This window comes from Dicentrarchus labrax, unplaced genomic scaffold (genome assembly GCF_905237075.1).
Source record: "Dicentrarchus labrax unplaced genomic scaffold, dlabrax2021, whole genome shotgun sequence".
Lineage (NCBI taxonomy): Eukaryota > Metazoa > Chordata > Actinopteri > Moronidae > Dicentrarchus > Dicentrarchus labrax.
In genome coordinates, this window is record NW_026136705.1 from 27,498,980 (window position 1) to 27,523,381 (window position 24,402).

Consider the following 24,402-nt stretch of genomic DNA (forward strand, 5'->3'; position numbering starts at 1 on the left):
TAAAACTGGTGAAATTCCCCTTTAAAAAAACGATTTTATTTATTTTTTTAATATTTGCCAAAGGATATTTTATTAAGCTTTACTTCCCTTCTCTGATCCCAGTTTGTAATGATGGACGATTATCTTTTTCCTTATTTTCTGCTATTTATTTGTTTTGACATAAAAATGGTAAATTCTCTCCCAGAATGATGCATTCTAAAATGCGTGGCCAATTTGCTTGTTTTTAAAAAATTAATTAAAGAATAACCATTCATGCGACAAATATGCAGCTTTCAGAAGCGTGTAACCTCACATAATGAGAAACAGTTTTGATTTTAAATTAACTCAGTGTTATTTGATTACTCTAAAAACTGTCTATGCATCCAAATCTTTACCACCATAAGACTCACAAATTCCTAAATCTACTCTCACATTCACATTTATGAGTAACTTGGAGTCTCCCAGACAAAGGCAACAAGGAAAACATGTAAACTTCAACCTTAACAACCTTAACCGTGTTGTTGTGAAGTGACACTGCGAACAACTGTTCATTAATTGAGTTAATATTATTATTATTATTGTTGTTGTTATTATTACTGTGGTGTTCCCTGATCCTGGTTTTAAGATGAATAACTTTTTTCTGCTAGTTATGAGCTATAATTTGACTTTCCATCAATAGCACAGAATGGTCCAGTCACAAGCACAATGATGCATACTGAACTGTGGACAATTATAAGGGTTTTAGAACTCGTTAAGGCCATGCAGGTATGCAACTTTTAGAGGCATGTAAGCCTGCATAAACAGTTTTAAATTAGAGCAGAATTTTATTTATTATTATCCTTAAATATTTATGAATTCATATTTGTGACAGAATCCATATACAAGAACCCCCAAATTGCTAAATTGCTTCAGTAAAATCAGGTTGTTGTAATGCTACTTGCAGATACGTGCTATTGATATTATGCTATTTGTTGTGTTAATATTTCATTGACTGCATACATGCAGTTTGCACTAATGCAATGCGTGTTTCACTGACTAATGTAATCAGACATTTACTCGCCATCTCTGTAGTTTTCACCTGTCAAGGCAATAATTTCCATAGTATTGGATTCCTAGTGGCTTTGCCACATTGTTACAAAATCACACAGTGACTGTGAAAGAGCTTTGCATTTTTTATTAATTTCAAAGTAACAAATTCAACCAACCATGGACACAGATGTGATAAGTCCCTGACCCAAGCTTAATCAGAGTGAAAGAGGTTCATGAGGTGAAGTTAAAGTTGCTTGAATGAACAACTACAGGCGGGTACCTCCAATGACCCATGGAAGCGTTATGGGGGGCCCTTTTATTCCTAAACATCATATAACCTGCCAGTGCAAAGTTATCACTAGAGCAGAGTGATGAAGTTTTTGAGGGAATGATGAGGTGTTTAAAGGTAGTTTGCTAACAATAATCAAACCCAGTTGGTAGGACAGGTGGAAAAAGTACACGTAACAATGCATTTTGCTGTTGAGTCAGTGTGTTCTGAGCTTTTATGATATCTCCAGGACAGAAGTGCTTAGCCTAATAATCGGACCTGTTCCTTGATTCAATGGGTGGGATATATACCTTGTCGGTGGCTGGCAGCCCTGCTGCCTCTCCTGAATCTCAAGTCATTCAGTTAGTTAATTCAAAGCTAAGATTAAGCAGAGGACTGCTTTTTAAGTGGGATCTGGCAGATTGTCAAGCCTGCTGAGGGAAGTTGGGTAACTCATACATCTTGTTGTAGAACAGATTGCGCTCGGTGGGGGATGCACCTGGCATGTTTAACCCTGCTGCCCAGGGCTCCTGTGAAATAAGAAGGGCATCAGTCCAAAAATCTGCTTTTTGGTGCCTATCATTCCTTTCCTGCTGGCTCGGAGGACTTTTTCCTCATCGCCACTACATTAGATCAGACAATGTGATAGATTTGTGTGGAGTGGTGCCGAGTTTCTCATCAGTGTTATGATGTCAAATTATAAAATGAGTAGAGACCCTTAAGAACAGAAGGCCCAAATTGAGACGTAGCATCATGCCACAGGGCTGAGCATAATTTAGCAGCAGCTGCTCGGTTTAAAGAAGTGACAAGTTATGATTGGTGATGGTTTTAACTTTTTAACATTGTGCATGAGGGGTTCTCAGTCTTTTTGGTAGCCAATTTCAGACACATTTGGCCAATTCTTGGTGGTGACTTTAGCTTCTCAAGTTTTTCACATTAGTTACCTTTTTTGCAGGAAACTCCACAGCTGCCCAAACTTGGCACCCAACACATTCATGGGTGGTTTAGGATAGCACTGCTATTTTATTTGCTGCATTTTCATTCTCCATTTTAATTATTTTTCCCCTTCTTTCCATCCAAGGAGCACCAGAGACAGTGACGCAGATGACGAAGACGACGAGCGCAGGGTGAGTCGAGGCTGCACCCTGCAGTACCAGCGGGCCCTCGTCAAGGTGTTGACCCAGTTCCACACCACCTCCACAGAGGGCACCGACCAGGTCATCACCATGCTGGGGCCCGACTGGCAGGTTGATGTCACAGACCTGGTCCAGGATTCCCTGAAGGTGGCCGACCCCAGGATAGCTGAGTTGGTGGACAGGACGGTCCTGGTGGGTCTGGAGCTGGGATCCACTGTGCTGAAGGTAAACTGTCCGCCTTCACGCCTCAATGCTGAGATATCACATAAATCAGCAGTGAAAAATGAAGTGTCTTGTGATGACAAATGATGCATCTGAGTGAGAAGCGCGAAATAAGACATGGTGTTCCTTGAATGTGCCCTCCACAGTTACCACACACAAAATGAAGATTGAGTTAAAGAGATGAGGAAGAAAGATTTAAAACTTAGAGCTCATTACTCTTTCTGAGTTTACAACAGCTCTTGGCAGCTGGTTCTTTTAGAGACTGTTGATGCCTTGATAATAAAGGATAATGCAGGTTTATTACAACTTGAGTTCCGCAGTTTTAGCCATCATCTCTTTTGCTTGTGATAAAATTGTTTTACCAAAATATATTGCTGAATTTGGGAACACAGTGAAGCTACTTTAACAAAGTCAGACGGGGGCAAGAAAAACGAGCAGTCTGGCAATCAGACAGGTTGTAAACAAGCCAAAACTTTAGCCAGATTATCTGAAGTGAGTGCACCTGAAATGTCTGTAATAATCCTTCATTACACAAGAAAAGTGAGGAAACTACGGTAGATCAAAGTTGAACCCAGAAGACGATCGATAAACTGTGATGGATGGTTGCAACACAAAGTGTGGGTAGTAATTCTACAGTTCATCTTTGTTTTCTCTTCAAAGTAAGATAGCTCACCTGGGGGTTTGTTTAAGACTTGTCTGATAGTTTGATTGCTTGTGTTTCTGTTAACTATGTTCCCAAATCTTAGAAATGAACTTGGGGAGTACAATTATCACTAGTAAAAATGGCCTATATAACTATGAATAATACTTGTTCACCTTCTGTAGTGAACCAAAAAACTCTTAATCTTAAGTGTATGCGGCTGTTGATGTCCACTTCCCTCAAGTAAAAGAGCTCCCTGACGTAAAGCGCATATAAATGCATCAGCCGAGACAGGTTCAAAAGTCCTTATAAAGGAAGCGGCACAAGTTATGACTGCTGGGCAGTGATTTACCGACGCTTCACTGGTCATTTATGGGGACAGAGAGAAGTAACGGTTGGTGAGAGTTTTGATCACCATGAAAGATCACAGTTTCAGCCTGTCAGGAGAAAGAATAGTTGCCTGATTGATGTCTCTGATGATGGCGAAATAGACAGGAAAGATATAAGTCGCCAATCCATCATTTTAAATGAGCAATGTATCATTTGTAATCTGTTGAAGGGCATGAATAATTATACATCAATTTACCACCAGACGTAACTTGTCACACTGACTTGTAAATAAATAAATAAGGTGTTCAGAAAAGATTTCATCCATCAAACAACTTTTATTATGGATTGCTTTAGACAACAACAACATGCTAAGGCTGATAAGGAAATGTAAGATTAGTAAAAACTAATGTAATTGGATTACAGTGATCTAGAAATAAAACTATGGGTCTTTCATCAGGTGGCCCTCAGGCTCCCTTTTTATCTTAGCAAATTGCATGTTCTGGTGCTTTGAGCTAAATGCTAATGTCAGCATGCTAACTGAAGAAGCCAACATCCTGATGTCAATCAGGTGAAATGTTTACCATGGTCATCATCTTAGTTTAGCGTTTTTTTAACATTTGCTAATTAAAACCCAAGGTACAGCAAATTCAAATAGTTAGTTAGGTAGTTAGTTTTGTAAATATTTAGTCAGAAATATTTGAGAAATATTTGACTAATTAAAATTTTGACCGGATGATGGCACTAGATGAAAAGTAAGGGATCAGAAACATTATAGTTCACCCTAGGGGGAGATGAATGTGCGTACCAAATTATGTGGCAATCTATGCAATAGCTGTCGAGACGCCTCACTCAAAACCACAAATGTGAACATCTTGGAAAAGTCAGGGTATCACCGAAGAAATTCATTATCTGGGAACCATGAATGTACAAAAGTTTATGCTAATCCATCTAGTAGTAGCTGAGATGTCTCAGTGGATACATGAAAAATCAAAGGATCGTTGAAGTTTTTATGAGTCATCCTCTGGGTAACATGACTGTCTGTACAAAATTTCATAGCAATCCAACGACAATTGAGATATATCAGTCTGGACCAAAGTGGGTGGAATGACATGCGTATCACAGGTGGAGGTCATTCCTCATTCACTCAGTTATACATCAAAGTTCCCAGCAGAGCATTACTTTGTTATATTTAAGGCAAAGGATCACTGGTCACTGACCAAATTAAAACTCCAGCTGCCTCCTCCCCTGCAGGTGTGAATGAAGAAATAAAATGTGCATGGCAACCTAAGAAATCCCTTAAAGTCTAATGTTGAAAGAGAAGTTAGATCTCTTCAGAATCATTATCCTTTCAATATGAATGATTGATGGCTTACAAAACTCAAATTACAAAGAAGTTACAGTAAAAAGCCCAATTTCGCAGAGCCCATTTTACAATGACTGAAACTGTGATATTATTATGCTGATTTTCTGAAAATGAACAGTGTGTAGCTCAACAATGGTCCTCTTACTGAAATTGTTAGTGTGTCAGAGGATTTGAATCAGTCTTTGAATTTTAGGGGACTGATTCAAACTGTCCACTAGCTCATGAACATGAAAGAAAAGAGCAGCTTTTGTCCATTTAGTTCAATATTCCCGCCAGTCATAGGATTTCTCTCTTTTTGGAACGATGGTTGGGGAGTTTTGCATGACTAAAGTATTTCTCATTTAAAATTGACAGGTCAGTTTAATTGAAGACACAAAAAAGAAAATATCTGAGGTTTAAAGGTGAAACGATAAAGATCATCTCTCAAAGATGATCTTTATCTCAAAGAGATCTTAATTATTCTGTAAAAGGTATGTGTATGTCCTGTGATTACAAGGCAGAATGACGACTTTCTAATAATTCACCAAACCTGGTGGGAGTTGGGGGGTTTAATCCAGAGGATTTCTGAACAATGGCTGCTTCTCAAAGTGAAAAGCCAGACTTGGGCAGAATTCAGGGCAGTCCTCTGATCAGAGATCATTTCATTAATATCTGCAAACATCAAACCACTCTTCCAAAGACAGGCAGAGAATAAAAATAGATTTGAGTCTTAGCTATGTAATTTTTTACCTCACCGGAAAATTATAGTTAAATATTTACTATAAGATGTCTAAACAATTTAGTATGTGTCTAACTAATTGATCTCTATTTAAATTTTAACATTACTATGTGATTTAAATGGAAATATTGAGAAGTTGTGTCTGTTGAATAACAAAAAAAGCATGAGCTGGAGGTTTGTTGAGTGAATATGTAGTACAACAAGTTCCACCCACACATACATTATATACGATGGTCAGACCCTTTAAACATCATCATGAGAGTTACATAATATATAAAAATCTGTAAGTGAGAAGATAATATAAGGATTTTACAAAGTTCATTTGCACTCACTGTTTCACCAAACAATCAAACATTCAATCCCTATAAGCACTGACCTTATAATATACATTTGAAAATTCAACATCAAAATAAAGGCCATACATACATGATGTGGCGTGAAAATACATACATGAGTTCGTAATTTCATGTGTTAAATCCCACACATCACAACCTCGATACCAAGATGTCACATATGCGAGAGCAATGTCTTATGACCTAAGACATTTGTCATGGGTCATTCACCCTCTTTCAGCGTCTTCATACTTTGATCTGTCTAATAAAGTTCACAATGTCTCCCAAGAAAGTAATTGTTTTTATTGGATCGACTATCAGGGACTCTAGGCAGACTGTTCTGCAAGGCTGTGTACCTGTCGAGGGAACCCTTGCCTTGCAGTGGGGAGGTGCAGAGGTTTATTTTGCAGCTGTTGCGCCCACTTACTTTGCAATGTGGGAAGCTGTGTAATTGCCTGAAAGTTTACAGGATGTTAAAAGTTGAAAGCGAGGGTCATGTTTTCATTTTTTTTCACGGTGTTTCAAGAGGTATTACATTTGTATTTCATCAGTTCATCCTCTTGGAAGAGAAGCACTTTGCGTTTTGTGCAAACAAGCATAAAGAGGCAGGATACATCTCGGTGCTCGTCAATGTTAATTACACTGATGGAAAGTATAATGAAAAATGCTCATCATTTCTGAAAGATGAAGGCTAGAGCTTGTAGAAGTCAAAGCGTAACCAGACTAAATTGATCTGTCACTTAGGTCCAGAAAAAATGGATCAATTTGCTAAAGCTCTCCCTCTGAATAGTAAATCGTATTTTGTTTGGAGTTTTCTTTATTAATGTTGTACGCAGGTATGTTGGTAACTGATGTAGTCTGTCACATGCTTCATATGTGTGCTACTTATCATTTTAGCAAACAAGGTTATACAGCAACCGGGGCAAAGACATCAAGGTGAACTGTTTTTGACTTCATTACCACAAACTGTACAAGTAGTGTGTTATTTATTCTATTTTCTTTTTTACACAAAGAGAAATTCTAACTGAGTGAATCTGTGTGTGTGTTTCTTAAAAACAAAGATAAAACTACACTAGCTGTCTCCACACTTTGGCGGTCCCAGGTGGCAGCACGAAAAACCGGTTTGAATTTCAGAAAAGTGTGAAGTGCTTTCAATATGCCTGCTTCATGTAATGTCACATTCTGTTTGATAAGATTTCCCACCAGTCTCCTAATCAGGCGAAAGACATTTCGGAGTTTACAGTGTGAATCTACAGTGTCTCAATTAGTGGACGCAACATACTTACATACTTCTTACTGCTTCTCAACTTTGTAATTTAGGTGCACTTTTACATAAAATCTCTAAGAGTGCAACTTTAACTTTTAACCAGCTGGAGTTACTTTAAGAGTAATAAAGCATAATGAAAGTCTAACTTACAGCTTAAATTGCCTTCTGCAGATTCCTGAAGTCACCTGTGGTAAAATAGGGCATAGCTTTTAGTGCACAAATTGTTCAATGCAACAAAAAAAAAATGCTTCTTTGACTGAAAGGTGACTTATTGTCCTCAGGTGTGTTTCTGCTACAAGAGACAGCATAAGGTATCCATGAAATCTACGGCTTGCATGAATAAATCTTCCACTGATATTGTGTTGCCCTGCACACCAAAAGTATGATTTATTGAATGCAAGGTTTGAGAAGAGAAGCGTAGAGTGTAGTAGGGAGACAATAATGTAGCGTGATGCAAGTAATATGCACTAGCATGAGTGAGTGCTCACCCATGTTTAGTGACAAAACTCCGCCGGTCAGTGTCAATCTGCTGCTTGGGCTCATCATTGATCCTCTGTTTGCCTTAAGCATCAGTGCCGCGACTTCCTGTGAAGGCCACCAACACGTCGCCACGCACAGCTACACGCAACCGAAAGCTCAACACTGACTGATAGAGGAGCTCCTAGTTGAAGAACATGTAAAGTGTAACTACTTTCGTGCTTCACTTCACCTCCCCTGCCTGCAGCACCGGTGACAAATTCCACTGGGAGCTGGCCTGGAAGGAGCTACACAACTACAGATGACCTCTCCTTGCTCGCAGACAAAAATGGAGAAGACAGACATAGAACACATTCATCATCGATTACTTGCTGTAGCTATGAATCAATATTCATTCCAAATTGTTACATTTTTTTGAAGGGTAGAAAGCATTTCGGAAGGAAAAAGTACAGACTGCAGTTCAAGAATATTTTTCTTTGTCACCACCTTTGTCCTTGTCCAGTTAGGATTTTAAATAAACCCTGCCACAAGATTCTAAGTATTAAGGAAATTAAATGAAGGACAGATGGATGTAACATTAATAGCCTATTCTTAAAATCACAGTGAATAAGAAGGACTGTGTGACACAATTAGCAGTGTTCACAGGTCGGAAGCCAATAAGGGATCGTGTTTAACACTTTATTTTGACACTCCGCCTACAGATAGAGTTTATATCTGAGTATTAGTAACATTTCAACAGCTTTTATTTTATTAGCTGAGTTTCAACAGCCATTTTCTGATATTACACCACTGTGATTAAGTTTTTTAGGCACCAAAAAACATCTTGATTAGGGTATGTTCACAAATTATCACATATATATATACTATACAGTAGATTATCTGTTAACACAAAAACAGTGGAAATGTTGCACATAAGCTATCTGTAGGTGGACTATCCAGATAAAGTGTTACCCATGTTTCTACATAGCAACTCTTTCTGCTGGTCATAGTGTCTGCGTGGTGTGGATGGTAATTTGGGAGGGTGATCTGAACCTCCTGCGTGTTACACCCTCCCAGTGAAGTTCATTACTTGGTGGAGGTGAAAAGTGATGACATGGCGCTCTACACAACAGTATAGAGTTGCGGTGACAAGGACTGCTACAGAAGTAGGTATTTCAAATTGGGGCAAATCATTTAAAATAAAACAAATAATAAATACAGTAAAAAAAACAATAATAAAGATTAAAGTGCTCCTGGGAATTTCAATGAAGTTCAAGTGTTGTCAGCTATTTATTTATGTAAAATGAAGAGGATAAACAGTCAAAACATGACATCCACTGCAGGTTATCGTCATAGTGAATCTCCAGACAAAATTAGTCTTGACATATTTTTAGCCATGCTAGCAGCAGGGCTCAGTTGATGGCAGTTGTGGTCGATCGGTCCACCACTTTGGTCCACACTGAAATATCTCAACAACTACTGGATGGATTGTTACATTTTTAACATGACATTCATGATCCCTAGAGGATGAATCCTAAATGACTTAACCTCTAGTGCCACCAGCAGGGCGGTTTTGAGTGAAATGTTTCCACAACTGTTGGGTTATTTGCCATGATATTGGATACAGACATTCATGCCCCTCTCAGGATGAATTATAATAACTTTGGTAAACTCTTAACTTCACCACCATTAGGTAAGAAAGTTGTATTTGTCAAAAGCCTGAACTGTAAAATGGTGAACATGGTAAATTTATATAAAATAGAGAAGACACCAGAATAAAACCCAACCACATTATCTTGTATGTGGATTTTGGAGTCATTATCTTTTGCCTTTTATCCAGTTACTGATGTTATCACAATCAATAACACTCTACCTACTGGGTGCAGCACGTCCCAGAGCGTTCTGTCGGGGTTTTCCGCCAACATTGTGGAAAACTTAGGAAATCACTGACTGTGATAAAAGAAAATGAGGCAATCTGAGGGAAAACGAAAAAGACAAATTGTAGCACTTCATCAGCAAATACACCCTGGAATACATCACAAACATCACAAATTGATAACAGTCGGGGAGAAAATCTTCCTCATGGGTTTTCATTTTTAATGTGACAAAAGCCTAATTTCCCTCTGCAAGTGCCAGAAATGGTCTCCCCAAGTATCATTTTAAAAACATAAGACGGCATCAGTGCAAATAGAAGAAATGATCATCTGTGACCATTGCGGTCCTTGTTTTCCTATATTTGACTTTCTGAACAGTTATTCTGAGACATAGTTCTTGTGATACAGAGGCTCTTTTTACTAGGAACCTTGTCACCGACCAATCTTTCTGTGCTCTTATTAATAGCATTAAAGGTGTTTGTTTCAAGTAACTTGAAGGCCAAAACCATAACAATCATCAGTCATACTGAACTATTTTCATCTGCAAACAATGAAAATGTATTTGTAATTAAATACAGACTCTCAGATCACATTGGCTACACTCACTCTCAACGAAAATGTGAAGCTTATTCATTTGCACATAAGAGCAGAATTGTTCATGATTGAACTTAGCACTTAAATACAAGGAGAATACCCTAAAGACATTCCCGTTTAAGTGAATCAAGGCATACTCTGTGCTTGGTATAAAACCTAGGTGTAACCAACGGATTAGTGACACTTCTTTGATCAAAGTCGGCATTGTAAAATGCCTTAAATTAGGAGGAAGTTATGACTGGGAAAGGGCTGACATAAATCAGATCAGTTCCTGACATTCCCTTTAAAAGCATTGCTCTCCCAACCATGGTAGTGTGCTAAAAGTTTTGAGATTAATTTAACACCAAGGTGAAAAGCATGGTTTCACTAACTTCTTCCTTTTGAAAGTTTGACCACACACACCAACACCACAGCTGGCTGACAGCACTCCACTTCTACACTTCACTGTAGCAGGATGAGAACTTCAGCCAATAAAGGGTCAGCAAAAACAAGATATTCACCTGGTGTTAAGTTACTCTCTGATGATGGTGAGAAGAGACCAGACTAGTTGCTAAAATATATGTTGTTGTCCAGCATGTGCAGATTCACAAATTATACCTCATCATATAAATACGCTGGCAGGAGAAAGCGATTTCCCTTTTTAACATTGCTGCACTTTAATGCCAATAACAGCACCAAGCAATAAGACTGATACATATTCATAAATCACATGCACAAGAATTATTGGCAGGTTACATCTCACAACACATCCCCAGACCTGAATAGGTCAATCGCCAATGACTCCCAAAACAACATATGGAGAGTACAAGTGCCAGGCGAACTGGACTTTCCTCAAACTTCGTTATCACATGGTTAACATTAAAAAACGGTCACAGTTTGGTTAGGTTTAGGCACCAAAACCACTTGGTTAGGTTTAAGGAAAGGTTGTGGTTTGGGTTAAAATAAGTATTGGTGCCCCATTTGAAACCAAAAGTCAACATTTCGTATGTGAAGTAAGTTAAGTACATTACATAACTTAAGTATGTTATGTTGAGGTAAAATAAGTCAACGTTGACTTTTGGTTTCACACGAACAGCGGCCTCCTGGATGAAAGTCTTGTGTTTGACAGACCCATCGACCCCGACCTCTTGACTGACTGTGTCATCTGACTTCCTCCTTTACTCCTGTCATTATTACTACGGCCACTATAGGTTTCCATCTAACTATGAACATAAATATGGGTTGTAGTAAGCTGCGACCGGCCCTTTTTGTTTTCTTATTGGTTGTATCTCTCATGGAGATGGGCACACTTTGAAGTTGCACATTATATGAAGGATTGAATCATGAATCATTTTCTGTTTTCTCTCAAAGTCTTTCTCCTCCACATTCAAGCCTCTTTTTAAATTTTGGTAACTGTGGGTGGGAACTCCTCTGAGACATTATACCTATAAATATAACTGTGTATCACTCCTTTCCCAATCTGTGCTTGGCTGCCTATTGATTTAAAATAAAATATGTTTTTTTTATTATTTCATATTTCTATGATGTTTCTGTAATGTTGCCAAACACTGTTTTATTTAACAGGTTCTGGTTAGGTACAAAAAAAAATCTATAGACAAGTATAACATGCATAAAACAGGTTTATGTGTTTTTTGAGGGTCTAGGTGTGCAAACTCGAGCATCAAAAATAGCTCAAGTTTTGATACCAAACTTGCACTGCAGCTCGCAGTCTGTAGTGACAAAGTGATTTTTCTTAAATATCCCTGAAATTGGATACATGACAGCTCAGGAATATATGCCTACACGACGATATGTTTCCAGCATGGCCCATAACCTCGAACAAGATTAGTTTCTGTGATTAAATTTTTTAGTTTAGACAATCAATGTACATTGTGGTGTATCTTTGAATTGTGTTTTGACATTTGTACATAGTCGCCAATATTGATTTTAATACTATTAGATTTTCTTTTTAGTCACTTAAATTGGCCTGTGAAAATATCAGCCACAGTGGAATAGAACGTGAAATAGCAGAAAATCAATTGTGAGCAAACAGTTTTCACTGGCGGAGTCGTACTCACTCTGACCTCAGTAGGATTTATGTTTAGACTTGTTTTTACACAGAAACTGACTCGTTTTTGCTCAGGACACATCTTTCACCTCTCTTACAATTCATAAAATGACTTATGGTCTTTATCTTTATTTAGACCCCTCTTAAACTGAATTCATTCCTAGAAATAAAAACTTTTCCAATCAAGCTAATGCAAAGATTTTTGTTGTAGCAGAAAAAGATCTTGTAGAGAGAGTGATCCATCATGCAACTGAGTTGTCCTCATGAAAACTTTAAAAGTTTACTGATGCATTTACTGTCATGCCTTGGGGTTTGTGCATGCACACTGTGTGTGCATCCGTATGTTAATGTGTATGCGTGTGTGGTTGGTTGCATGTGCACGTGTTTGTGTGGTGCCCAGTGAACCATAACTCTCCTTTCTGGCACATTAATCCATCACACCCAAACAATATGCATTTGGAAGTGGAACCTTATTGCAGAATTTTGTCTCTGCATAAAAGCATTTTTTTCTCATATTTCTAGCCCTTAAGCATTAACCAGTATAGAGGATTGCTTTCTTTTACTGCGCAAAATTTTAAAGAATACTTTTGTAACTTTATAACACTCTAATATTATTGCAGGATATAGACACAATGTGTTGTGCCGAGATGTATAAAGCAAAATATCAAGGGCAGGGAAGCTGGGTGCTGTAGGAGACACACTTAACTCACGGCTACAGAGAAGCAAGGATTGCAAAAGAATTAGCAAGGAGCATTATATCATTCTTGTAGCTGTGCAATACAAAGTTTGACAGCGATCGTCAAGCCATCTAATTAGTGTGAGCTATCATGTTGGAACAAATGTCATAACTCTGAAAATAAAAAAGTGAAGGTGTCATTGAAGTGAGGAAGTGCTAGACATGAGTGCCCAGATACAGTCAAAAAATCCGGAAAAAGGTAAAGTAAGTTAGTCTTGACTTTTAAATATTTTATTTCAGATACAATGTGTGAAGAATTCCAGGCACGTAGTTTAGGAGCCCCTCATCTGCCTGGACACTATTCAAAATTAATAAATATGCAATTATCAGGGCTTAAAAACTCAGTTGGTAAAATACCAGAAACGCCCGATAGCAGTGGCTTGTCTTGTGTGTGTAATGCTTTTATGTGTTGTGTTTGCTCCGGGTTGGCTGTGAATCATCATATTTTTTAAGTACATTTGAGAGCTTAATATGACTTACTGATGTTAATCAAAGCAATGCAGGACTTCTCACAGAGGTTACAAGGAGTTCAGAGAGTCATAAACACTAACAAATTATGTGGCAAGAAAACCGTAATATGTTGCTGGACACAGCAAAAGTGTATTAGCAGAGAATACGGGCAGCCTCACCAGGAAGCTCATTCTTGACCTTAGTAATAATATTTTGACAAAATCTGACATATTTCATTGATGGGGACAGTTATATGCTGTCAAAAGCTTCAGAAAAAAGTTGAGTAAATTGAGTTAGGATTATTTTGTCAGATTTTACAGAATATTTGAACAACTAGTGCTTTAAAATGAGTTGCACAGAGGTGTGTTGCAGGTCAATTTCATTTCTTCTACCGTAGCTATGCCATTACGTAAAGGAAATAATACAAACCCTGTAGTTTATCTCTCTGTCATGTAGCCATCACCTACTAAACAGCGTAGAACAAGAGTACAAGCCACAGGGGCTGTAATAAAAAGAGATTGGCAGGCCTCTGCTGTGTGTGTGTGTGTGTGTGTGTGTGTGTGTGTGTGTGTGTGTGTGTGTGTGTGTGTGTGTGTGTGTGTGTGTGTGTGTGTGTGTGTGTGTGTGTGTGTGTGTGTGTGTGTGCGGATTATGTGTGCATGTGTTTTTATTAAGGGGGTTTATGATTTTGAACCCAAATCATAATGTATCGAGACCAAATTAATAAAACCAGACACCTGCAGATGCATCTGTTTCCGCAGATGATTTGGCTCAAGTCTCTACATGACAAATTACATTGCACCGAATAACATGACAAATTATTGCACTGAATTATGTGGCACTTAGATCTGAGCCAAAGGCAGGAAAAAAACAAAACAACGGACGACAAATGATGTAGAAACCGTGCAAGGGAAGAGGCAACTGAGTTTCTGTCACAGCAAGGCTCCATTTACAGTATAAAGAGATATATTAAAGGCTTCAGGTAGAGAACCGTGTCCTTTTTATTGTTCTTGTCTGTTTGAATCCAAATTTTTAAAACATGAACATCAACTCACATCAAATTATAAATCAGGCGAATTGAAGGCTTTTAAATGATATTGTTTAGAAAAAGAAGTCGTATCTAGGGGATGTAGTTGGCTTGCCGTTTCAAGGTTTCAGTTAACGATGATTGGGGAAGCTTGTCAGAGCACCAAACCCTCCGCTGCTCTAGCATAGCATGCTTTATTTGGGAAAAAGATTTCCCCATCTGATTCTGAGGACAAGGCCACTGCTTTGCTCAATGGCTCTTTACTTCAAGTCCCACATGACCTCTGGTTGCAGTTGCAAAGTGAAATGATGATCTTTTAAAAGTTCTCAAAGTACTGGGTGCAGAGGCCTGTCAAAAGCCTGGGATTACCCAAAGAGGCGAGACCAGCTTCAAATGGTTTTGGTATTTCATGTAGTGACACTTAGATGGGGACAAGTGTTTCTGCTAACCGTCACTTTGAAAGCGTGTGGTGGTTGCTCCGGATTGTTGTCTGGTTGCTGATGGATTCCGTCTCGAGTGGGGTTTTTTGTTTGTTTTTTCACTATGATAGACGGAGAGGCATTGACACATGGATCCAAGACGCACTGGAACAAACAACAGCACAAAGCACTTTAATCCAAAATTGGCTTGTCATGGGCTTTATGAGCTTCAGAAAGACAATAAAGCTGTTGTCTATTCTGGACTTAAACGATGCCCCTCTGTCATGTGGAGAGACAATAAAAGAGCATCTTTTCTCTGCAGGTGGAGTCGCCGCTGGCAGTGGATGCAGTATTGGGAGAGTCGGCGTTCTCGGTCACAGACGACAAGGTTTCCATCACGGAGATGCGTGTTCACGCCATTTCAGGCCTGACCCTATCACTGCAGCCCAGCCCCGGCAACAGCCACACCATGGTGGCCAAGGCAACTGGCGTCCAGACACTCACTGCTCCCAAACAGGTACAGCATGACATGTCACATGGTGCAGAAAAGAGAAATCATGTTCTCTATCTGCTTTATATTTGTGGTATTAATACAAGAGTCTCTGGTCTCATATCAGGATCAAGCTTTTATTTTTGGTTAGAGCTGTGGTTGGTCATGAATTCTCCTGGTACTTGCAATGCAATGTCCTTAGTAACAAATAATGTGTGTGTGTGTGTGTGTGTGCGTGTGTGTGTGTGTACTGTAGTTTACAATATACATTTCCCAATCACATAGCGACTTCAAATTCCCACACTAAAAAGAAATGTCTCGCTCTACCATGTCCAAAGCTGCATGAAATATTTACAGCGCATTTTAGTCTGAATAAACACACAATGGAATCATAATATGCAGGTGGCACCACAACCCTCGCTACATATTTATGAAGGCTACGTGTGCCCTGACGATAAAGTTATCAGTCGTCTACCTGAGGTAAATGATAAACTGACACTGGAACCTAGTCTGCCCTATTTCTCTGAAAAATTCATCCAAATTGGAAACGTTAGCTTCTGCACTCCTCCTTCTGCCTGCATTGAGTACTATTGTTGTTCTGGCAGTGTACATAATTTTCTTGATCTATTCTGAATTTTGAAATTCTGATGTTTTTTTTATGTTGTTCACAAGCAACACACCTTTATGCAAGTTAACTGCAACTAAATCAGAGAATCACAGTGTATTGTATTGTTTTGCATTGGATCTTGATAAATGTAATCATCTGAGAGGGATACATACCGCATCCCTACTTAAGATCTAAACTTAATACCATTTACCTCATACACTTAAATGTGGCAATGAACCACTCACCAATTAGTGAGTATAGTAAGTTCATGTGCACATGTAGCATTTTGGCACGTAATGCCTTACTAATACTTAGTACTCCATGTGTATCCTTATTTCTGTCTCCAGAGTGGTAAAATGAAGTTTATTTGCAAATCCCTTCAGTGGCTCTATATCAACAAGCAGGCACTAGTTTCACTTCTGAGTAATAAAATTATTTCTGAGCTAAATCTTTTAAGCTCCAGCCAGCATTGTTAGCAAGGACACCAGATAAAGGCAGCTGCAGTGAACTAATAAGTATCCTTGGTGCTGTTTTATCACAACCTCCATATTAGCCAAGCCTGTCAAAACACTTCTGATATGTCCAAATACATTTCCCAAAATGGATTTTATTGCTCAAGTGAGAAGTGAGAAGACGTCTGGGTGGAAAAAAAGCAGAAAGTGTGCTTTTTCTTTGCCACTGTCTCTTCACACAGGAATAAGGATCTCTGTAAGGAATTAATTGGCAGCCCTGCTTCACCTAGGGAGAAGTGTGTGTATGTGCGTGTGTCTGAGTTCTTTTCCTGCTTTGCCCTTTCATTGGCCTGCAAGTTGCTAAAAATGCAACGACAACCCTATCAAGCATCAGTGAGAGAGAAGCGAGCATTAAATTCCAATTTTTCTTGCTTTCCGCTTCTTGGCCACCTTGAAATTTAATTATTGTAATGTATTGTCCTAAGTGCTCTCCAAGGCCGGGCCATAAAAGGCAGCCAATTCCTCTGCCGGCAAAGCTCTCAGAGGAGCACTGGAGCTATTTCAAGCCATTTGATTCTGTTTCACAGGAAAACTTTCTAAATGTCCTCTATTACTCCAGAAATGAATGAACACATAAACTATGGATGGGGAGAGTTGGACAATCAAGGTCTCTTTGCATCATTCTCTTTTCCACTTGACAAAGTTCAAGATTTTCAGAACTGAAAGGCTTCAGCACTTGGAGGCTCATCATAAACCATTTCTTATGACTTACTCACTGTTATCGCTTACATGAGCAACTTAATAAGATATTTATGAATCTGGATAGTATTATCACAACTAAAGGTGATGCAAATGTCACTGACATTTTTTTCTGGAGGAATATTTTTATGCGTATGCATATTTTATCATTCCTGCTGTTTATGTTCAATTTACGTCCAAACATATTGCCCAATAAAGCACAAATCAGAGAATGTGGTAAACTTAAAGATAGGAACTTCCTCCTAATGCACAGATTACATGAAATACCTACATTGTGGAAATTGTGTGTCAATGGTTGGTAAACTAGATGCACAGAATAATATTAAGAAATCCCAGTGGGTCTTCAGGTTGTCGTTCCCTTCTTTGACAAAAAAACTGAACAATACTTTGCGTCAGACTAAACAAAATCACCTCCTCTACATCCATAACTTTCTTGTAGAGAAACATGTGCCAATTGTTTTCTCAGTGTTGAAACACCCACTCATTGTCTTTTTGTTCCTATGTCAGGCTTTTCGTATCAGTGTCAGCTCATAAACAAACAGATACGCCATATTCAATGTATTATTTAAATCATCCATATCAAAGCCTTGGTTTGATTCATAGTGGAATATCATCACAACATAGTAGGCTTCTCTCAAATCAGACCAAAGGGTTTTTTATCCTGAAGTGTATGTGCCCTTTTCAAAATAAAGAGCTTAAAACTGTCAGACACTGTTTTAAAGACAACATATTTCCTTTCTCCATGGTTGGTTGCTGATGTGTAAGCAAGCTGTGAACAAAGTAGACTGTCAAACACAGCCTTGATTACATGGACACCAGCGTTGGGGTTTACTCTGTGGCAAATGAATGTTGTCAGGTAACCAGCATGCAGGAATTTAGTCATTTCATCCTGTTTCTCTTTAGGGGAGTATAGACAGCAAAGAATGATAGAAAATACAAAACAAACATGAAGAGACTGACTAGAGCTCATCATTCGAGGCACACGCTGCTGCTGTATGTTCCTTATCTGCCTGTGCTGCAGAGCGGAGCTGCGTTGTAGCCTTCAGGACAACGCAGTCATTCCTGCCACCCCTTCCTCCTCCATGCTTGAAAGTGGTTTGCTGGTGTGCACATCAGAGGCAGGCCGTCTGTGTGCGTGTCAAGGCTTGTACTGAGCACAGGGTACTGCACATGTTCACAAAAGCTCTGGAGATTTAGGGATTGGAGCAGGTCCAGAACTTCAAAGGCTCAGTTGGGAACAGATTTTCAAATCACGGTCAGTGCCATGAAAGAATGGGATGTGAACTGCTGAAATATTGTTTGGAGAGATATAAATACAAGGCAGAGTCACAGCTTTGTAACTCTTTTTGAACTCTGATATTAAAACAGCATGTTGCAAAAATAAAAACATTCACACAAACATACAAACAAGTTTTAAATCAACTATATGAAACTTTGCTTTGAGTTGAATTGCTATCACCTTTCCCACCTGTCCTTCACAGCAGTTTCTGGCCCAACATTTGTCTCTCATCTTGATAAGAAAGACACTATTATAAATAGTAAAATCTAAGGGTAAACATGTGCTGCACCATTACCGGTAGACCTTTGAAACCCTGTACAGTTATGTTTGAAGACATGCCGAACTTGTTTGTCCTTAGGACACATAATGTTCTCCATAAGTATTTTCGGGCACACTCAATATAACACACATGAATTGTATTTTCAGTAAGCTGAGGGAGCAATTATTTAATTTCAAGGACTTTAAAGTTTTGAATCCGTTAGCACAAATAGTCCAACTAACTGTGATAATAAGGTAATCCACCCATATTTATTGCAGAAGTAGAACATCAAAGAAAAAATTTCATTGCCTTGTAATAGACAACTTTTTTTCTGTTTTTGATTTAGATATTCACAGCTTTTCAATATGTTGAGAAGAAAATGCAGCTTTTTTGTTGTGACAATAACAAAGCCCCCAGTAAACAATAATCCCTTGCATTATTTGGTTTTCAGCCTAATAATCAGTCACTAATAGTTTTTTTATTCCCTCTGTTTAGGTGCATAGTTACACATCTTGACCCATACACAGACAGTGGTACTAATTATTTTGCTCTTGGACCTACTATACTAAAAGATTTGGCAGAGATTTTGTATTGTTTTATAATTTGCCAAATTCTCATGAGCTAGTGGTTAGAAAACACTGGAGAAGCTTATTAATCTGCAAGTAATTCTGCCTACTTCTTCTATAGGTTGGTTAGAGACAACAAAGACATATAACTGCAATTGTGAATAGAACCGTCCAAGGACAGACAACCCTGGGATACTAACAAATCTTTACACTGTGATCAGGGTTGTTACAAAATAAGAGAAGTAACCAAAAGTTGTTTTTTTTATAGTGTGAACAAACTACTAATCTAAACTATATTTTTCTTATTTTTGTCTGACAGGAGGCCAGTTTGTCTGTCTGGATGCTTTTCAGTGACAACACAGCCGCCACTCTGACTTACTTTGATCCCAAAGACTACAACCTCAATGCCTCCACACTGGATGACAAAGTTGTGTCAGTTTCCCAGGAGCCTCAGCAACGCTGGCCTGTGGTGGTGGCAGAAGGTGAGGGATCTGGCGAGATGGTGCGTGTAGAGATGACCATCTGCGAGGCCTGCCAGAAGACCAAACGCAAAAGCGTCATCGCATCTGCTGCAGTTTATGTCAAGGTCCGCTTTGGCCCAGAGGAAGACTCTGAGGAAGAGGCAACCACAGAGGGTGAGATTGAGCTGGCACCTGTCACCAGGCGTCCAATCATTGATCCGAACATCAGTGGAAGAATTTATGAGACATCTAATGAGCAGCCTGCCAGTGTTCCCATTGATTACACCAATTTCCCCACCATTAGCAACCAGGAGCGACCAACTGAAAGTGATGAAGAGGAGGAAGACGACTTTGTGCATTCACCTCGTAACATGACCGACCTTGAGATTGGCATGTATGCTCTACTGGGAGTCTTCTGTCTGGCCATCTTAGTCTTTCTCATCAACTGCATTGTCTTCGTGCTTAAATACCGCCATAAGCGGATCCCGCCCGAGGGTCAGGCCAACATGGACCATTCCCACCATTGGGTGTTCCTGGGAAATGGCCAGCCACTGAGAGCCCAGTGTGATCTGTCGCCACAGCAGGTAGAAAGTCCTAGTAACCCCTTGGAGGGCGTTCAGACTTGCTGCCACGGGGACCACCACAGCAGTGGCAGTTCCCAGACTAGCGTTCAAAGCCAGGTACATGGGCGGGGTGATGGCAGCTCTGGGGGCTCTACAAAAGAGAACGGTGAGGAGGCCAGTTCACCCACCTCCAAGCGCAAGAGAGTCAAGTTTACCACCTTCACCACCCTTCCCACAGAGGAGCTGCCCTATAACTCAATCCCCATAGCAGATGAAGAGGACATTCAGTGGGTTTGCCAGGATATGGGCTTTCAAGACCCAGAGGAACTGCATGATTACATGCGCAGAATAAAAGAAATAGCCTGAGATAAGAGGTGCAGTGTGAAGTACCCCTCTCAGCTTTCTAAAGAAATGTTCCTTTCTATTTTTCTCTTTTTCACCTAAGTGAAAGATAATTTTTCACAGACTAAAAGGCCAACTGTTGTTTTGGTTAGGGTGTGTTCCATTTAGTTTGCACAGTGCTGTAATCTCATACACGCTCACACAGAAGAGAATGCAAGGAAGCCAAAGACTTGACCAGAGGATCTTAATCACCAGAGAAATCTGTAAATCTTGGCTATAGGAAACATGTTTAGCTGGGAAGCTGAGTCATGGCCAGATGTGAGAGCTGCTCCAGCTCTCTTATTTTCAGGATTTGAGTCTAGAGAAAGCCTGATATGGACAGGAATGTAGAAGAGGTTTGGTATTGGCTTTTTGCTGGCTCAGCAGGACTCTGCAGTACTGTACCTACTCCAAACAAAGAGGCCTTTGATGAACAAAAAACTGTCAAAGACTCTCATGAAAGCTATGTTAAAAAATAATTTTGTTTTTGCCAAAGTAGGAAAAGCGTTCTTTTAATGGCGAAACTTTCTTCATTGTTGTTCTTGGTGCAGCACACTCATGATTTGTACTCATGTTCATTCCGTACATTTTTCTACATTTCATAGATAGTCAAAAGCAGTGCCCTACTAGTAGTCCTCCTGGTCCTGAACAAATCTAATGCCTTATAAAAATTGTCACAGTTCACTTCTTATATCAGCGCGGGCACCCTGTTTTCTCACTACAGCTAGAGACAGTGTAGTAAGATGTAAAATACTACAACTGATCTCGAGCATGAGGTATAAATAGAAAAGAGCTTATGTATTGTGAGGATCTCTAACATTCTTTGCATGGAAGCGGATCTTGAGGCACAATCAGCAACTTTTTCCAAATTTGTAAATGTTTGTATTGTAATTATATAATCATTCATACACATTGCTAAAGTAAATATGTTATCATGCATTACACGCATGCCATGTCAGGCCTACATACACGCAGACATTCCTCTCTAATATATGTATATACCGCATCGAGCCAGAGTCGACTCCCGCACGAACATTCAACAAGTTACTTACTCCAACCTAGAAGAGTGGGAAGCCGGTTGAAGTCTTGAACATTTTATAGTCTTGTGGTGAGTAGAAGGTTCCCCTCAGTAACGTCATGACAGACTTGTAGCTTTTTAACAAAGTGGTATCGCATTTGACTGTTGAGTATGGGGATTTGCTATGCATCAGAATTGTAACAGATGATTTAGTTCCCTTCCTCAACTTTGGCTGGCCGCCAAAATAAAAAACGTATAATGTACTAGTCGGAAACATTGAAACATACACACTGAACACACGATCCTCTAAACTCTGCAGGAAATGTCATTCACCCAAAAATAGGATAACTGAATAAATTATTGATTTTTGCTCCATCATTTAAATCATGGCCATCTCATGTTGTCATGCTGTTTTTAGAAACACACTCAACTATGTATGTAGTCCCTATTTTGTTTCATCTACTCCAGTGAACTCACATCTGGAGGTCACAAATGTGGTTTGTCTGAAGGAAATGAATAGGACGAGAGACTAGTAGCTCTCACTGGTAAAGAAACCGGTTATGTTGCTACTGGCAGATGCTCTGTGTGGTTGCCATTGGTGTGGTTATGACAACATGTAAAAGTATCTCAGGATGCTGAATGGCTTATTTGACAAATCAAAGGGATTGAGAACAACACAGTAAGTGGGTGGTGTTCGCGGGTTTTGTTGTGCAGAAAGTGTTAATTGCTGTGTTGAGCTTTTAAAGGTTTACTGACAGACTAAAGCAGAAAAAGGAAAGATCTGCCAGGTATAGAAAGAGCATAAAATATCTCTCAAGTGAGATTTCATCCAAAACATTGCGAGCCAGCGAGACACGTCGTAACTGAGAGCATGATGACAGCAGGCCTAATAGTATTTTTAATTGCGGTTGCCCTGTTAGCGTAGCGTATGCTTTTAATACTAGAGTGGATGACTGGAGATGACTTTTGAAGGTTGATGTTATTCCAGCTCTGATCTCACATAAAACAAGTTCTTTTCAAGATTAATGAAGCAACCATGAGATAAAAATTTGTTTCCGTGTCACTTTCCTTTAATTCTGTACTGCATCTAAGGGCTTGGATTTTTCTTTTATGTTAACTGACTGACTGATTTTAGTGATCCTATGAGAAAACTAATGTTACTTGCTCCTTCTGTTGTGATAATGAACATGAGCTCAAAACTGTCATTGAAAATGTACATTTTATTGCCATGCTTTTCAGCCCCTACAGCCTTATTTAAGACCCAATCCAGAATTGTTCCTCTTGAGGCAGCGCTGTTGTGCAAAAAAAAAACAAAAAACAGCTATATATCGGATCAAAACATTGAATTAAAGACATATTTTATTTTTACTTTGAAAATGTGTTTCCTGAGCTCCTTATTCATTGACTGACCATATGTGACAGCTCAACACAAGTGTTAAATGTGATATGGAAGTGGTTTGATTACAGCAACATTGTAAATACTGGAGCAAAACAGGCTTTAATTTTTCACTTACTGTATCAGAAAGTTGCCAGGAGATTATTTTCCATCAGTAAACCACACCTTTCAATATAATATACATGTATATAGACCCACATTTGATATATTCATAAATCCTGGATTGGGACTTTAAGGATTTGGTTTACTGCATGCCCTCTCTTTGTTCGATGTGGTTGAAATGAATAATGACCTGATTCTAGTGTTTAATACTACTCAATCTGTGTTGACATCTAAAGAGAAGATGAAACGTTTTTTTGACAGTCCAAGCCCGTCCTTCAGCCACAGCATCAACATGATTTGCCATGAAATTAAGAAAAGCGGCAGCCAGCTGGAAGTGCTTCAGTTTTTAACTTTAAATGATGGTTTCTCAGGATGAATGTAGGATTCTTAACTAAACCTAGCTGTTTAGTTTTAATGTGGTCAGCCCAATCTGGTGACTCTACTTGTAACAGATTAAGTATCTAATAGCAGCTTTACACACTGTTTTCATATGGTTTTTTTTCACCATTGATTAAATCTCATAGTTTGTAAATATTTTGCCCATTGATGCATCTTAAGATTTTATTTTTCACATCGTTTTGACATCCTTCTTCTCTTTCCTCTGTGTATTTGATGTCTTTTTTGTAATGCTGCTTTTGGTGACAGCACACATATTGCTCATTTTGTATTTTCTTCAAGCTGCTAATAGAAACTTAGTCTTCTTACGACATGTAATTTAACATCTTGAATTGTACCTTTCTGCCCCCCTTGGAAAACTGTGCACGATGTGCACGGCTCAGTCAGCTGTGCCAAGCAACCACTACACTCACAACAATATGTTAATGTACAGAGCACTGTTAAATTTCCTGTATTCTCTTGAAAACAAACCCTTGTATTTTCCCGTTATATGTAAAGTACTAAAGAAAATGCAAATACACAAATGACATTGTGTCATTTTTACTTCACCTTCCAGTGTTGAAGACTGAATAAGAGTGGGATGTGGAATGTTTTGTGCATTTTTCAAGCACTTTTTGGGCTTCAGTATAAAGCTGTATGTCAGAAAGGATTTTATTAGTAATTCAGCCTCAGTAGCTTCATATTTGAAGGCACGCTGACCTTCAAGGAGTTTGGCTTATTGGGCACTTAATATCTCAAAGGAGAATTGGTAAAAAAACAAAAAAACAAATCACACATCCTTGATTT

The 24,402-nt window shown here is 39.0% G+C and overlaps 1 protein-coding gene across 2 annotated transcripts in view; it reads left to right on the plus strand.

Moving 5' to 3' along the window:
* tmem132e (transmembrane protein 132E) overlaps positions 1 to 24,164 on the plus strand; it is a 338,912-nt gene extending 314,748 nt beyond the window's left edge. For both annotated transcript variants that reach the window (XM_051402569.1, XM_051402568.1), the window contains exons 7-9: positions 2,358 to 2,637; positions 15,210 to 15,404; positions 19,619 to 24,164. In XM_051402569.1, the coding sequence (XP_051258529.1) occupies positions 2,358 to 2,637; positions 15,210 to 15,404; positions 19,619 to 20,689 (1,546 nt within the window). In that variant the 3' untranslated portion in view covers positions 20,690 to 24,164. The remainder of the gene's footprint in view (positions 1 to 2,357; positions 2,638 to 15,209; positions 15,405 to 19,618) is intronic.
* Positions 24,165 to 24,402: the final 238 nt, after the last annotated feature.